General features: G+C 53.5%; 1 protein-coding gene across 2 annotated transcripts in view; it reads left to right on the top strand.

Moving 5' to 3' along the window:
- The window catches only part of ethe1 (ETHE1 persulfide dioxygenase), an 86,998-nt gene extending 78,947 nt beyond the window's left edge, over nucleotides 1–8,051 (top strand). For both annotated transcript variants that reach the window (XM_087981097.1, XM_087981096.1), the window contains one exon: nucleotides 7,737–8,051. In XM_087981097.1, coding sequence (XP_087837223.1) covers nucleotides 7,737–7,801 — 65 coding nt within the window. In that variant the 3' untranslated portion in view covers nucleotides 7,802–8,051. The remainder of the gene's footprint in view (nucleotides 1–7,736) is intronic.
- Nucleotides 8,052–13,908: the final 5,857 nt, after the last annotated feature.

Below are 13,908 nucleotides of genomic sequence, written 5' to 3'. Positions count from 1 at the left end.
CTGCACATCCCTGGGCACTATGGGACAATTTAGCATGGCCAATCCACCCTAACCTACACATCCCTGGACACTATGGGACAATTTAGCATGGCCAATCCACCCTAACCTACACATCCCTGGACACTATGGGACAATTTAGCATGGCCAATCTACCCTAACCTACACATCCCTGGACACTATGGGACAATTTAGCATGGCCAATCTACCCTAACCTGCACATCCCTGGTCACTATGGGACAATTTAGCATGGCCAATCCACCCTAACCTGCACATCCCTGGGCACTATGGGACAATTTAGCATGGCCAATCCACCCTAACCTGCACATCCCTGGGCACTATGGGACAATTTAGCATGGCCAATCCACCCTAACCTGCACATCCCTGAGCACTATGGGACAATTTAGCATGGCCAATCCACCCTAACCTGCACATCCCTGGGCACTATGGGACAATTTAGCATGGCCAATCCACCCTAACCTACAATTTCCTGAACACTATGGGACAATTTAGCATGGCCAATCCACCCTAACCTGCACATCCCTGGGCACTATGGGACAATGTAGCATGGCCAATCCACCCGAACGTACACATCCCTGAGCACTATGGGACAATTTAGCATGGCCAATCCACCCTAACCTGCACATCCCTGGACACTATGGGACAATTTAGCATGGCCAATCCACCCTAACCTACACATCCCTGGACACTATGGGACAATTTAGCATGGCCAATCCACCCTAACCTGCACATCCCTGGGGCACTATGGGACAATTTAGCATGGCCAATCCACCCTAACCTACACATCCCTGGACACTATGGGACAATTTAGCATGGCCAATCCACCCTAACCTGCACATCCCTGGACACTATGGGACAATTTAGCATGGCCAATCCACCCTAACCTACACATCCCTGGACACTATGGGACAATTTAGCATGGTCAATCCACCCTGACCTGCACATCCCTGGGCACTATGGGACAATTTAGCATGGCCAATCCACCCTAACCTACAATTTCCTGAACACTATGGGACAATTTAGCATGGCCAATCCACCCTAACCTGCACATCCCTGGGCACTATGGGACAATTTAGCATGGCCAATCTACCCTAACCTACACACCCCTGGGCACTATGGGACAATTTAGCATGGCCAATCCACCCTAACCTGCACATCCCTGAGCACTATGGGACAATTTAGCATGGCCAATCCACCCTAACCTGCACATCCCTGGGCACTATGGGACAATTTAGCATGGCCAATCCACCCTAACCTACAATTTCCTGAACACAATGGGACAATTTAGCATGGCCAATCCACCCTAACCTGCACATCCCTGGGCACTATGGGACAATTTAGCATGGCCAATCCACCCTAACCTACACACCCCTGGGCACTATGGGACAATTTAGCATGGCCAATCCACCCTAACCTGCACATCCCTGAGCACTATGGGACAATTTAGCATGGCCAATCCACCCTAACCTGCACATCCCTGGGCACTATGGGACAATTTAGCATGGCCAATCCACCCTAACCTACAATTTCCTGAACACAATGGGACAATTTAGCATGGCCAATCCACCCTAACCTGCACATCCCTGGGCACTATGGGACAATTTAGCATGGCCAATCCACCCTAACCTACACATCCCTGAGCACTATGGGACAATTTAGCATGGCCAATCTACCCTAACCTGCACATCCCTGGACACTATGGGACAATTTAGCATGGCCAATCCACCCTAACCTACACATCCCTGGACACTGTGGGACAATTTAGCATGGCCAATCCACCCTAACCTGCACATCCCTGGGGCACTATGGGACAATTTAGCATGGCCAATCCACCCTAACCTACACATCCCTGAGCACTATGGGACAATTTAGCATCGCCAATCCACCCTAACCTGCACATCCCTGGACACTATGGGACAATTTAGCATGGCCAATCCACCCTAACCTACACATCCCTGGGCACTATGGGACAATTTAGCACGGCCAATCCACCCTAACCTGCACATCCCTGGGCACTATGGGACAATTTAGCATGGCCAATCCATCCTAACCTACACAGCCCTGGACACTATGGGACAATTTAGCATGACCAATCCACCCTAACCTACACATCCCTGGACACTATGGGACAATTTAGCATGACCAATCCACCCTAATCTGCACATCCCTGGGCACTATGGGTAATTTAGCATGGCCAATCCACCCGAACCTGCACATCCCTGGGCACTATGGGACAATTTAGCATGGCCAATCCACCCTAACCTACACATCCCTGGGCACTATGGGTCAATTTAGCATGGCCAATCCACCCTAACCTACACATCCCTGGGCACTATGGGACAATTTAGCATGGCCAATCCACCCTAACCTACACATCCCTGGGCACTATGGGACATTTTAGCATGGCTAATCCACCCTAACCTGCACATCCCTGGGCACTATGGGACAATTTAGCATGACCAATCCACCCTAACGTCCACATCCCTGGACACTTTGGGACAATTTAGCATGACCAATCCACCCTAACGTCCACATCCCTGGACACTATGGGACAATTTAACATGGCCAATCTACCCTCACCTTCACATCCCTGGGCACTATGGGACAATTTAGCATGGCCAATCCACCCTAACCTGCACATCCCTGGACACTATGGGACAATTTAGCATGGCCAATCCACCCTAACCTACACATCCCTGGACACTATGGGACAATTTAGCATGGCCAATCTTCCCTAACCTACACATCCCTGGACACTATGGGACAATTTAGCATGGCCAATCCACCCTAACCTGCACATCCCTGGGCACTATGGGACAATTTAGCATGGCCAATCCACCCTGACCTGCACATCCCTGGGCACTATGGGACAATTTAGCATGGCCAATCCACCCTAACCTGCACATCCCTGGACACTATGGGACAATTTAGCATGGCCAATCCACCCTAACCTGCACCTCCCTGGACACTATGGGACAATTTAGCATGGCCAATCCACCCTAACCTGCACATCCCTGGACACTATGGGACAATTTAGCATGGCCAATCCACCCTAACCTACACATCCCTGGACACTATGGGACAATTTAGCATGGTCAATCCACCCTGACCTGCACATCCCTGGGCACTATGGGACAATTTAGCATGACCAATCCACCCTAACGTCCACATCCCTGGACAATTTGGGACAATTTAGCATGGCCAATCCACCCTAACCTGCACATCCCTGGGCACTATGGGACAATTTAGCATGACCAATCCACCCTAACGTCCACATCCCTGGACACTTTGGGACAATTTAGCATGGCCAATCCACCCTAACCTGCACATCCCTGGGCACTATGGGACAATTTAGCATGGCCAATCTACCCTAACCTACACATCCCTGGGCACTATGGGACAATTTAGCATGGCCAATCTACCCTAACCTACACATCCCTGGACACTATGGGACAATTTAGCATGGCCAATCTTCCCTAACCTACACATCCCTGGACACTATGGGACAATTTAGCATGGCCAATCCACCCTAACCTGCACATCCCTGGGCACTATGGGACAATTTAGCATGGCCAATCCACCCTAACCTGCACATCCGTGGACACTATGGGACAATTTAGCATGGCCAATCCACCCTAACCTGCACATCCCTGGACACTATGGGACAATTTAGCATGGCCAATCCACCCTAACCTGCACATCCCTGGACACTATGGGACAATTTAGCATGGCCAATCCACCCTAACCTGCACATCCCTGGACACTATGGGACAATTTAGCATGGCCAATCCACCCTAACCTACACATCCCTGGACACTATGGGACAATTTAGCATGGTCAATCCACCCTGACCTGCACATCCCTGGGCACTATGGGACAATTTAGCATGACCAATCCACCCTAACGTCCACATCCCTGGACACTTTGGGACAATTTAGCATGGCCAATCCACCCTAACCTGCACATCCCTGGGCACTATGGGACAATTTAGCATGGCCAATCTACCCTAACCTACACATCCCTGGGCACTATGGGACAATTTAGCATGGCCAATCCACCCTAACCTACACATCCCTGGACACTATGGGACAATTTAGCATGGCCAATCCACCCTAACCTGCACATCCCTGGGCACTATGGGACAATTTAGCATGGCCAATCCACCCTAACCTGCACATCCCTGGACACTATGGGACAATTTAGCATGGCCAATCCACCCTAACCTGCACATCCCTGGACACTATGGGACAATGTAGCATGGCCAATCCACCCTAAGCTGCACATCCCTGGACACTATGGGACAATTTAGCATGGCCAATCCACCCTAACCTGCACATCCCTGGGCACTATGGGACAATTTAGCATGGCCAATCCACCCTAACCTACAATTTCCTGAACACTATGGGACAATTTAGCATGGCCAATCCACCCTAACCTGCACATCCCTGGGCACTATGGGACAATTTAGTATGGCCAATCCAGCCTAACCTACACATCCCTGAGCACTATGGGACAATTTAGCATGGCCAATCCACCCTAACCTGCACATCCCTGGACACTATGGGACAATTTAGCATGGCCAATCCACCCTAACCTACACATCCCTGGACACTATGGGACAATTTAGCATGGCCAATCCACCCTAACCTGCACATCCCTGGGCACTATGGGCGGAAACTCACAGACACTGGGAGAATGTGCAAATTCCACACACACAGTTGCTGAGGTGGGAATTGAACCCAGGTCCCAGGTACTGTGAGGCAGCAGTACTAACCAATCAGCCACCTCCAGGTGAGGTTTCCTCACCTCCTGAAAATACAGCACTCCCTCAGCACTGACCCTCCGACAGTGCGGCATTCACTCAGCACTGACCCTCCGAAAGTGCGGCGCTCCCTCAGCACTGACCCTCCGACAGTGCCCACTCCCTCAGTACTGACCCTCCGACAGTGCGATGCTCCCTCAGCACTGACTCTCCGACAGTGCGGCACTCCCTCAGCACTGACCCTCCGACAGTGCAGTGCTCCCTCAGCACTGACCCTTCGACAGTGCGGCGCTCCCTCAGCACTGACCCTCCGACAGTGCCCACTCCCTCAGCCCTGACCCTCCGACAGTGCGATGCTCCCTCAGCACTGACCCTCCGACAGTGCGGCACTCCCTCAGCACTGACCCTCCGACAGTGCGGCGCTCCCTCAGCCCTGACCCTCCGACAGTGCGGCGCTCCCTCAGCTCTGACCCTCCGACAGTGCGGCACTCCCTCAGCACTGACCCTCCGACACTGCCCACTCCCTCAGCACTGACCCTCCGACAGTGCCCACTCCCTCAGCACTGACCCTCCAACAGTGCGGCGCTCCCTCAGCACTGACCCTCCGACAGTGCAGCACTCCCTCAGCTCTGACCTTCCGACAGTGCCCACTCCCTCAGCACTGACCCTCTGACAGTGCCCACTCCCTCAGCACTGACCCTCCGACAGTGCCCACTCCCTCAGCACTGACCCTCCGACAGTGCGGCGCTCCCTCAGCACTGACCCTCCGACAGTGCGGCACTCCCTCAGTACTGACCCTCCGACAGTGCGGCGCTCCCTCAGCACTGACCCTCCGACAGTGCGGCACTCCCTCAGCACTGACCCTCCGACAGTGCGGCACTCCCTCAGCACTGACCCTCCGACAGTGCGGCACTCCCTCAGCACTGACCCTCCGACAGTGCGGCACTCCCTCAGCACTGAACCTCCGACAGTGCGGCAATCCCTCAGCACTGACCCTCCGACAGTGCGGCACTCCCTCAGCACTGACCCTCCGACAGTGCGGCGCTCCCTCAGTACTGACCCTCCGACAGTGCCCACTCCCTCAGCACTGACCCTCCGACTGTGCCCACTCCCTCAGCACTGACCCTCCGACAGTGTGGTGCTCCCTCAGCACTGCCCCTCCGACAGTGCCCACTCCCTCAGCACTGACACTCCGACAGTGCCCACTCCCTCAGCACTGACCCTCTGACAGTGCGGCGCTCCCTCAGCACTGACACTCCGACAGTGCCCACTCCCTCAGCACTGACCCTCCGACAGTTCGGCTCTCCCTCAGCACTGACCCTCCGACAGTGCGGCGCTCCCTCAGCACTGACCCTCCGACCGTGCCCACTCCCTCAGCACTGACCCTCCGACAGTGCGGCTCTCCCTCAGCACTGACACTCCGACAGTTCGGCACTCCCTCAGCACTGACCCTCCGACAGTGCGGCACTCCCTCAGCACTGACCCTCCGACAGTGCGGCGCTCCCTCAGCACTGACCCTCCGACAGTGCCCACTCCCTCAGCACTGACCCTCCGACAGTGCGGCTCTCCCTCAGCACTGACACTCCGACAGTGCCCACTCCCTCAGCGCTGACCCTCCGACAGTGCGGTGCTCCCTCAGCACTGACCCTCCGACAGTACCCACTCCCTCAGCGCTGACCCTCCGACAGTGCCCACTCCCTCAGCACTGACCCTCCGACAGTGCGGCACTCCCTCAGCACTGACCCTCCGCCAGTGCGGCGCTCCCTCAGCACTGACCCTCTGACAGTGCGGCGCTCCCTCAGCACTGACCCTCCGACAGTGCCCACTCCGTCAGTACTAACCCTCCGACAGTGCCCACTCCCTCAGCACTGACCCTCCGACTGTGCCCCCCCCCCTCAGCACTGACCCTCCGACAGTGTGGTGCTCCCTCAGCACTGCCCCTCCGACAGTGCCCACTCCCTCAGCACTGATCCTCTGACAGTGCGGCACTCCCTCAGCACTGACCCTCTGACAGTGCGGTGCTCCCTCAGCACTGACCCTCTGACAGTGCGGCGCTCCCTCAGCACTGACCCTCCGACAGTGCCCACTCCCTCAGTACTGACCCTCCGACAGTGCCCATTCCCTCAGCACTGACCCTCCGACTGTGCCCACTCCCTCAGCACTGACCCTCCGACAGTGTGGTGCTCCCTCAGCACTGACCCTCCGACAGTGCCCACTCCCTCAGCACTGACCCTCTGACAGTGCGGTGCTCCCTCAGCACTGACCCTCTGACAGTGCGGCGCTCCCTCAGCACTGACCCTCCGACAGTGCCCACTCCCTCAGTACTGACCCTCCGACAGTGCCCACTCCCTCAGCACTGACCCTCCGACTGTGCCCACTCCCTCAGCACTGACCCTCCGACAGTGTGGTGCTCCCTCAGCACTGACCCTCCGACAGTGCCCACTCCCTCAGCACTGACCCTCTGACAGTGCGGCACTCCCTCAGCACTGACCCTCTGACAGTGCCCACTCCCTCAGCACTGACCCTCTGACAGTGCGGCACTCTCTCAGCACTGACCCTCTGACAGTGCGGCGCTCCTTCAGCACTGACCCTCTGACAGTGTGGCACTCCCTCAGCACTGACCCTCCGACAGTGCGGCACTCCCTCAGCACTGACCCTCCGACAGTGCCCACTCCCTCAGCACTGACCCTCCGACAGTTCGGCACTCTCTCAGCACTGACCCTCTGACAGTGCGGCGCTCCCTCAGCACTGACCCTCTGACAGTGCGGCACTCTCTCAGTGCTGTCTCTGGGATAACTGATTGTGGAAGTTGGAGAGGTTCCTGACACCATGTCCTTCTGTGCCTGAGGTGATAGCGCCCTAGTGGACACACTGATATGGGTCCTGTCTGAGTAGATGCAGTTCTACCCTCCAGCAGCTCAGGTGAATGAGTGCTCCTTCTCTCTGTATCTAACAGATATTGCTGTTCCTGCCAATCTCCGATGTGGTATCCAGGACCCACTAATAGCGACTGGTCCCTGAGCAGTGCCATCAGCCTCTGGCCTTGGTGACCATCAAACAGCAGCCTACGCACTGTGCCATACACTCCCAGTCAGGGCGCAAAGAGATTAGGGTCTGGCTCAGATAATCCGGAATGTGTTTCAGTTTGGATCAGGGAACACTGCTTCAGTGAATTTCGGACTTACAGTCAGACCTGAGACCAGTCACATGACAGCATCCTCAAATTTGTTGATTGTAAATTTACAATAAATTAACTTCAAATCAATGGCAACGAGGGGAGTAAAGCTCTCTGTACTCTTTTGCATTATATGTAAAGCTTACACAACACTCCCATCAAACACTCCCAGGAACAGGGACAGCACGGGGTTAGATACAGAGTAAAGCTCCCTCTACTCTTTTAAACTGAAATGAAATCTTTATTTATTCATTTGAACCGAAAGTAAAGCTTTTTCTCCTCTTTTAAACGAAACTTGAAAGCTACCACGACACAATACGGCACTCCCTCAGCACTGACCCTCCGATAGTGCGGCACTCCCTCAGCACTGACCCTCCGACAGTGCGGCGCTCCCTCAGCACTGACCCTTCGACAGTGCCCACTCCCTCAGTACTGACCCTCCGACAGTGCCCAATCCCTCAGCACTGACCCTCTGACAGTGCGGCGCTCCCTCAGCACTGACCCTCCGACAGTGCGGCACGCCCTCAGCACTGACCCTGCGACAGTTTGAGTTCTGAGGTCTTAGCCTCAGGTGTTGTTAAGTTTAGAATTAACACAACATCCTGAACAAATGAGTATTTTCAGACACACCCTGAATAGGGTGTTAGCACTGTCACTATTGACTGAAATATGATAGCACACAGCAACACAAACACACACACAGCAATTCAGACACATACACACCCATATACACAGCATCTCTCTCACACACACATACACACGCACACTAGACACATACACACACACAGCATCTCTCACACACACACACACACACACTAGACACATACACACACAGCATCTCTCACACACATACAGCAATATACACAGCATCTCTCACACACACACACACACACACTAGACACAAACACACACAGCATCTCTCACACACATACAGCAATATACACAGCATCTCTCACACACAGCAACACACACACACTCACATACAGCAACACACTCACACACACACAGTGGCACACACAATCACCCACACACACAGTGACACTCACCCACACACAGAGTAACACTCACTCACACACAGTAATACCCACACAGCGACACTCACACACACAGTAATGCACACCAACACTCACCCACACACAGAGTAACACTCACTCACACACAGTAATACCCACACAGCGACACTCACACACACAGTAACGCACACCAACACTCACCCACACACACAGTAACACTCACCCACACACAGTAACACTCACTCATACACAGTAATACTCACCCACACAACACTCACACACAGTAACGCACACCAACACTCACCCATACACAGTAACACTCACTCATACACAGTAATACTCACCCACACAACACTCACACACAGTAACGCACACCAACACTCACCCACACACAGTCATATTCACCCACACAGTGGCACTCACACACATCACAACAATAATCATCCACACACACAGCAACACTCACCTATCACAAACACACACCCTCTCGCACACTCACACTCACAATTCCACACACACGCAGGCTCACTCACTCGCTGGCTCTCACACACATGCAAGCTTACTCACTTGCACACACACACACACACACTCACATACAGTCACTCACATAGCCCATGGTGTGCACACACAGAGTTAATCGGACGCACATACTCACTCTCACCCAGCACAATCTGTCTCTCTCTCTCTCTCACACACACACACAGATACATACTCTCACACAATTACACAAGCACTCACGCACACACACACACACACACACACAGACAGATACAAGGTAGTGGGTCACTGTTTTAATTACTGTGGGAGAAGGATCAATCAGGATCAGTATAAAAGCCGATCCCTGAATTCTGACCATCCTAAACACACAGGGTCCCTCTGGCTGGAATCGGGGATCTGCCACACGTCAGTTTCTGACTCACTAGCCCTGGCTGCTAACTCTCTCCTGGTGCTGGACTGGGGTGCACAAAGTCCGAAGGCCCATAGCACCAGGTTCGAGTCCCGAGGATTGTTTGGAAATCACAAGCGTTCGGAGCGTTGCTCCTTCATCAGGTGAAGTGGAGGGAGGTGCACAGGTTCAGGATTTATAGGTGGGGGGAGATAATGGCAATGGAGAGCGTCAGCAGACGATACAAATGGTGTCTGGAGAGTCAACACGCTGAATAACAAGTCTCTGCAGGCGATCAGACAGTGAGGCTAAGGCAATAACACATGACAGGATTCCTGAAGATCTGTCTTTAAATCTTGTTATTCAGCCTATCAACACTCCACACACCATTTGTACAGTCTGTTTACATTAGTTCCAAGCCAGTAAACCCCGTGCCTGTGCGCTTACTTCCACCTCACCTTACGAACGAATGTCGCTCAGAAAGCTTGTGATTTCCAATAAATCTGTCGGACTATAACCTAGTGTCGTGTGACTTCGGACGTTCCCCTGCCCCTTTAAGAGATGTTGCTGCTCGGTCAAATATAAGGAGGAAGTGAAAGTGAATCAGTTGACGACACAGAGCAGAGAGGAGGGGAACGTGTCTGAACTGGGAACAGGTCCTCTCAGAGAGTCGGCTTTTCCCATCCAGGCTCTGTCAGACTCCCAGTGTCAGACAAGGAACAAACAGGGACTGTTTCCATAAGGCACTGTGGTCTCTGGGTCACAGTGTGACAATATACCTTCACGCCACACTCTACACCCTCTCCAGCATTCACTAAAGCAGCAATGATTAGACCTAAGTCCCAATTCTTGAAGTGTTTCCCTCAATATCTGTTTGCTCAGAGTTTTCATGACATCTGCTCCGAATATTTACAGCACCATGCAGTTGTAGAGTGTAACTGACACAGGGGATACCCCCCCAAAGGGTATTCACACAGAGTGTAACTGACACAGGGGATACCCCCCCAAAGGGTATTCACACAGAGTGTAACTGACACAGGGGATACCCCCCCAAAGGGTATTCACACAGAGTGTAACTGACACAGGGGATACCCCCCCAAAGGGTATTCACACAGAGTGTAACTGACACAGGGGATACCCCCCCAAAGGGTATTCACACAGAGTGTAACTGACACACGGGATACCCCCCCAAAGGGTATTCACACAGAGTGTAACTGACACAGAGGATACCTCCCCAAAGGGTATTCACACAGAGTGTAACTGACACACGGGATACCCCCCAAAGGGTATTCACACAGAGTGTAACTGACACAGAGGATACCCCCCCAAAGGGTATTCACACAGAGTGTAACTGACACAGGGGATACCCCCCCAAAGGGTATTCACACAGAGTGTAACTGACACAGGGGATACCCCCCAAAGGGTATTCACACAGAGTGTAACTGACACAGGGGATACCCCCCAAAGGGTATTCACACAGAGTGTAACTGACACAGGGGATACCCCCCAAAGGGTATTTACACAGAGTGTAACTGACACAGGGGATACCCCCACAAAGGGTATTCACACAGAGTGTAACTGACACAGGGGATACCCCCCCAAAGGGTATTCACACAGAGTGTAACTGACACAGGGGATACCCCCCCAAAGGGTATTCACACAGAGTGTAACTGACACAGGGGATACCCCCCAAAGGGTATTCACACAGAGTGTAACTGACACAGGGGATACCCCCACAAAGGGTATTCACACAGAGTGTAACTGACACAGGGGATACCCCCCCAAAGGGTATTCACACAGAGTGTAACTGACACAGGGGATACCCCCCCAAAGGGTATTCACACAGAGTGTAACTGACACAGGGGATACCCCCCCAAAGGGTATTCACACAGAGTGTAACTGACACAGGGGATACCCCCCAAAGGGTATTTACACAGAGTGTAACTGACACAGGGGATACCCCCCAAAGGGTATTCACACAGAGTGTAACTGACACAGGGGATACCCCCCAAAGGGTATTCACACAGAGTGTAACTGACACAGGGGATACCCCCCCAAAGGGTATTCACACAGAGTGTAACTGACACAGGGGATACCCCCCAAAGGGTATTCACACAGAGTGTAACTGACACAGGGGATACCCCCCCAAAGGGTATTCACACAGAGTGTAACTGACACAGGGGATACCCCCCCAAAGGGTATTCACACAGAGTGTAACTGACACAGGGGATACCCCCCAAAGGGTATTTACACACAGTGTAACTGACACAGGGGATACCCCCCAAAGGGTATTCACAAAGAGTGTAACTGACACAGGGGATACCCCCCAAAGGGTATTCACACAGAGTGTAACTGACACAGGGGATACCCCCCAAAGGGTATTCACACAGAGTGTAACTGACACAGGGGATACCCCCCAAAGGGTATTCACACAGAGTGTAACTGACACAGGGGATACCCCCCAAAGGGTATTCACACAGAGTGTAACTGACACAGGGGATACCCCCCAAAGGGTATTCACACAGAGTGTAACTGACACAGGGGATACCCCCCAAAGGGTATTCACACAGAGTGTAACTGACACAGGGGATACCCCCCAAAGGGTATTCACACAGAGTGTAACTGACACAGGGGATACCCCCCAAAGGGTATTTACACAGAGTGTAACTGACACAGGGGATACCCCCCAAAGGGTATTCACACAGAGTGTAACTGACACAGGGGATACCCCCCAAAGGGTATTCACACAGAGTGTAACTGACACAGGGGATACCCCCCAAAGGGTATTCACACAGAGTGTAACTGACACAGGGGATACCCCCCAAAGGGTATTTACACAGAGTGTAACTGACACAGGGGATACCCCCCAAAGGGTATTCACACAGAGTGTAACTGACACAGGGGATACCCCCCATGTCATAAATCTCACCCCGAGCCACATCAGCAGACATCCGATACAGACTAACAAAGGCTTGGTCAATCAGGAGTTTTTCTATAAGGAGGGGAGAGGAGGCTGGGGCAGAGGGCTTGGACTCTGAGTTCAGGATCACCACGCAGCTGAAAGCACAGCTCCCAATGGTGGAGAGCTGGGAATCAGGGAATACTCAAGAGAATGGGATTGGAGGGAGTTATAGTCATAGGGACGGGGTGTAGGGAGTTACACACATAGAGAGGGGGTGTAGGGGGTTACAGAGATAGGGAGGGGGTGTAGGGGCTGGAGGGGGAATGAATGTTAGTGAATGGCGTTGGGATAATGAAGGTCAGGGAGTTGACATCATAAGAGTAACATGGAATTCAGGAGAAACATCTTCCCACAGGGAGTGGGGAATGTGGGACACACTCCCACAGGGAGTTGGGAATGTGGGACACACTCCCACAGGGGGTGGGGAATGTGGACACACTCCCACAGAGGGTGGGGAATGTGGACACACTCCCACAGGGGGTGGGGAATGTGGGACACACTCCCACAGGGAGTGGGGAATGTGGACACACTCCCACAGGGGGTGGGGAACGTGGGACACACTCCCACAGGGGGGTGGGGAATGTGGGACACACTCCCACAGGGAGTGGGGAATGTGGACACACTCCCACAGGGGGTGGGGAATGTGGACACACTCCCACAGGGAGTGGGGAATGTGGGACACGCTCCCACAGGGGGTGGGGAATGTGGACACACTCCCACAGGGAGTGGGGAATGTGGGACACACTCCCACAGGGGGTGGGGAATGTGGACACACTCCCACAGGCAGTGGGGAATGTGGGACACGCTCCCACAGGGGTGGGGAATGTGGGACACACTCCCACAGGCAGTGGGGAATGTGGGACACGCTCCCACAGGGGTGGGGAATGTGGGACACACTGCAGGTTTTTCAGTGAGTGGAGGACAGGTTTCTAATCCTTAATACCTTCGAGGTAACTCCGACTCCCATCGTGTCCCTGGTGGGATCCGAGCTGCTGTTCCTGGATCACAGACGCAGGCCTTGGGAATGCTGCTCCAGGACCAGTTTGTGGGAAGTTTGAAGTGAACCAGTTCACACGGAACGGTTCAGTTTGC

This window comes from Chiloscyllium plagiosum, unplaced genomic scaffold (assembly GCF_037043375.1).
Source record: "Chiloscyllium plagiosum isolate Xiang-an unplaced genomic scaffold, Cpla_swu_hap1 HiC_scaffold_38, whole genome shotgun sequence".
Classification (NCBI taxonomy): domain Eukaryota; kingdom Metazoa; phylum Chordata; class Chondrichthyes; order Orectolobiformes; family Hemiscylliidae; genus Chiloscyllium; species Chiloscyllium plagiosum.
This window is presented reverse-complemented; position numbering and strand designations above follow the sequence as displayed.